Source organism: Vollenhovia emeryi, unplaced genomic scaffold (genome assembly GCF_000949405.1).
Source record: "Vollenhovia emeryi isolate VEMERY1.0 unplaced genomic scaffold, V.emery_V1.0 DF943273.1, whole genome shotgun sequence".
In the NCBI taxonomy this organism is placed as follows: domain Eukaryota; kingdom Metazoa; phylum Arthropoda; class Insecta; order Hymenoptera; family Formicidae; genus Vollenhovia; species Vollenhovia emeryi.
In genome coordinates, this window is record NW_011963093.1 from 302 (window position 1) to 3,134 (window position 2,833).

At 36.0% G+C, this 2,833-nt stretch overlaps 1 protein-coding gene across 1 annotated transcript; it reads left to right on the forward strand.

Annotated features, from left to right (window-relative positions):
• Nucleotides 1-855: 855 nt before the first annotated feature.
• LOC105566250 (jerky protein-like) lies at nt 856-2,825 on the forward strand (the record flags this gene model as incomplete). The annotated part of the gene is made up of 2 exons (XM_012020122.1): nt 856-1,850; nt 1,908-2,825. A coding segment is annotated over exon 2 (912 nt), but the record flags the coding sequence as incomplete, so codon positions are not given.
• Nucleotides 2,826-2,833: the final 8 nt, after the last annotated feature.

Consider the following 2,833-nt stretch of genomic DNA (forward strand, 5'->3'; position numbering starts at 1 on the left):
TTAAGTTCCAATACGTGCGGGTCATATCACATTTGTTTTGTGTAGCGTGGAATAAACATGTTTTGTTTCGATATCAGTCTGTCTCTAAGGCTGAAATCACATGGTGCAGAATAGAGCTGCGGAATAGAACGTGCGTCATAGAAGCAACCAATCAGAGCCAGACATTTCCGTCACTCGTTGATACGGCAAAGCTCTGATTGTCTGTTTCTATAACGCACTCTCTATTCCGTACTCCTATTCCGCATCATGTGATTTCAGCCTAAGTCTTCATGTTGTACACAGAGTTTCTCTGCGATTTCTAAATTGTAAGTTATTTCCTAAATAATTTTTATTATGAAATAATAATTTTGCAATCCTTACAGTTTAAAATGACACCAAACAATAAAAAGGTCAAGAGAAAATACGTGGAGTTGAGTGTGGCGCAGAAATTAAAGCTAATCGAGAAGTTGGAACAAGGCGTGAGATCAGTGACGGATGTTTGTAACATGTACGGCATGCACCCAAATACTGTCTCGAATATCAGGAAATCAAAGCCCAAATTACAAAAGTTTTGTTTTAACACACAATATTAATAGCTCTAAATTACATGCTTCTACAATAGGGAATAAAATACGCATGAATTTTGGGCCAAATGAAAATTTAGATAAAGCTCTGTATGGGTGGTATAGTCAACAAAGATCCAGTGGTATTAATGTACAACAGCTCCAGTTGAGATCGGAGTTTAATGTTCTTGTAACACGTATGAGACTCAATATCAAGAAAACTAATCAGTGGGTGCAGCGTTTTAAAAAGAGACATGGCATTATTATTTCTTCGTGCAAGGAACCCTGTAGTGAACCTTCATGGCTCCTGCCCACTGGACGCGGTAACGTTGCCGCGTCCAGTGGGCAGGAGCCATCAGAGTCAGAAAAGAAAAACGGTACCGAAGACCAAGTTATTCCAGAAGAACCTATAAAAGTTGAGAATCTGCCTTCTTCGCCATCTTCACCTCCAACTACTTCAACACCTACCAAAAATTTCGGAGAATCTGTAAAAGTTGAAAATTTCTCTTCAGAATCATGTTCGTCTCCAGCTGATATTTATCACAATTACGTTTGGTCAGAATATGATATTAAATCTGAAGGTTCCCCTTCACCTTCAGATGATAAATCCTCAGATGACAAATAAAGACTTGCTATCACTAAAGTTACAGCAAAACTGTCCCTCTTCGACTACTTTCTTAATCAACAAAGAGTACTTACAATGATATAATTTCACAATTTTGTATTATATAGTTCTGTATACCATATTCAAGCAATTATATTAAACCCATTAAGAAAAGATAAAAATTGCATTTTGTAACATTATATACAAGAAATACATTAAGATGTTATAAGTTTCACAGCCTTTACTTGTGTCTTGTTTAATTACTATGGATTGGATTATTTGAAATGGAATAATATTACATTCACATTGTTTAAATTCTCAAACTGAAATATAAATATTGGTGGGTTACCACTACATAACGCAATTCTTCTAGTAATATATATTTTGTCTATCATTGTGCACATTTCATTGTGCATTATACTTAATTTCTCTCCTTTCTCCCTTCTAATATTCAATATTAATTCTTATTCCCAATATTTTGCCTCTGTTGCGTGCCGGTCCTTAAGTCGTAATTTGTTTTAGGGATTTTCGCACAAACTGGACCAATACAAACAGGGTACATGTGTATGCACCTTAAGTGTCGATACGTGTGCGGATCATATCACATTTGTTTTGGGTAGCGTGGAATAAACATACTTTGTTTTGATTTCAGTCTACCTCAAAGTCTTCATGTTTACACAGAATTTTTCTGCGATTTCTAAATTGTAAGTTATTTCCTAAATAATTTTTATTATGAAATAATAATTTTGCAATCCTTACAGTTTAAAATGGCACCAAACAATAAGAAGGTGGAGAGAAAACGCGTGTTCTTGAGTGTGGCGCAGAAATTACAACTAATCGAGAAGTTGGAACAAGGCACCTCAGTGACGGATGTTTGTAACATGTATGGCATGCACCCAGAGACTGTCTCAAATATCAGGAAATCAAAGCCCAAATTACAAAAGTTTTTTTTAACACACAATAGTCATAGCTCTAAATTACATGCTTCTACAGTAGGGAATAAAAGACGCATGGAATTTAGGCCATATGCAAATTTAGATACAGCTCTGTATAAGTGGTATAGTCAACAAAGATCCAGTGGTATTAATGTACAACAGCTCCAGTTGAGATCGGAGTTTAATGCTCTTCTAACACGTATGGGACTCAGTATCAAGGATACTACTCAGTGGCTGTATCGTTTTAAAAAGAGACATGGCATTATGGATTCTTTGCGCGAGACACCCTGTAGTGAACCTTCAGATGCAGAAAAGAAAAACAGTACCGAAGACAAAGTTATTCCAGAAGAATCTATAAAAGTTGGGAATTTGTCTTCACCGTCATTTTTACCTGCCACTGCTTGTACACGTCACGACATTTCCAAATTAAATGCTTCTGCAATATGGAATGAAAAACGCCTTAAACTTGGGCCAAATATACATTTAGATAAAGCTCTATATATGTGGTATATTCAACAGAGAACCAGCGGTACTAATGTACAAAGGCGCCAGATGAAATCTGAGTTAAATGCTCTTTTAACACGTATGAGACTCAATATCAAGGATACTAATCAGTGGCTGTATCGTTTTAAAAAGAGACATGGCATTATGTTTTCTTTGAGCGAGGAACCCTGTAGTGAATCTTCAGAGTCTGAAAAGAAAAACAGTAACGAAGACCAACTTAATCTAGAAGCATCTATAAAAGTTGAGAA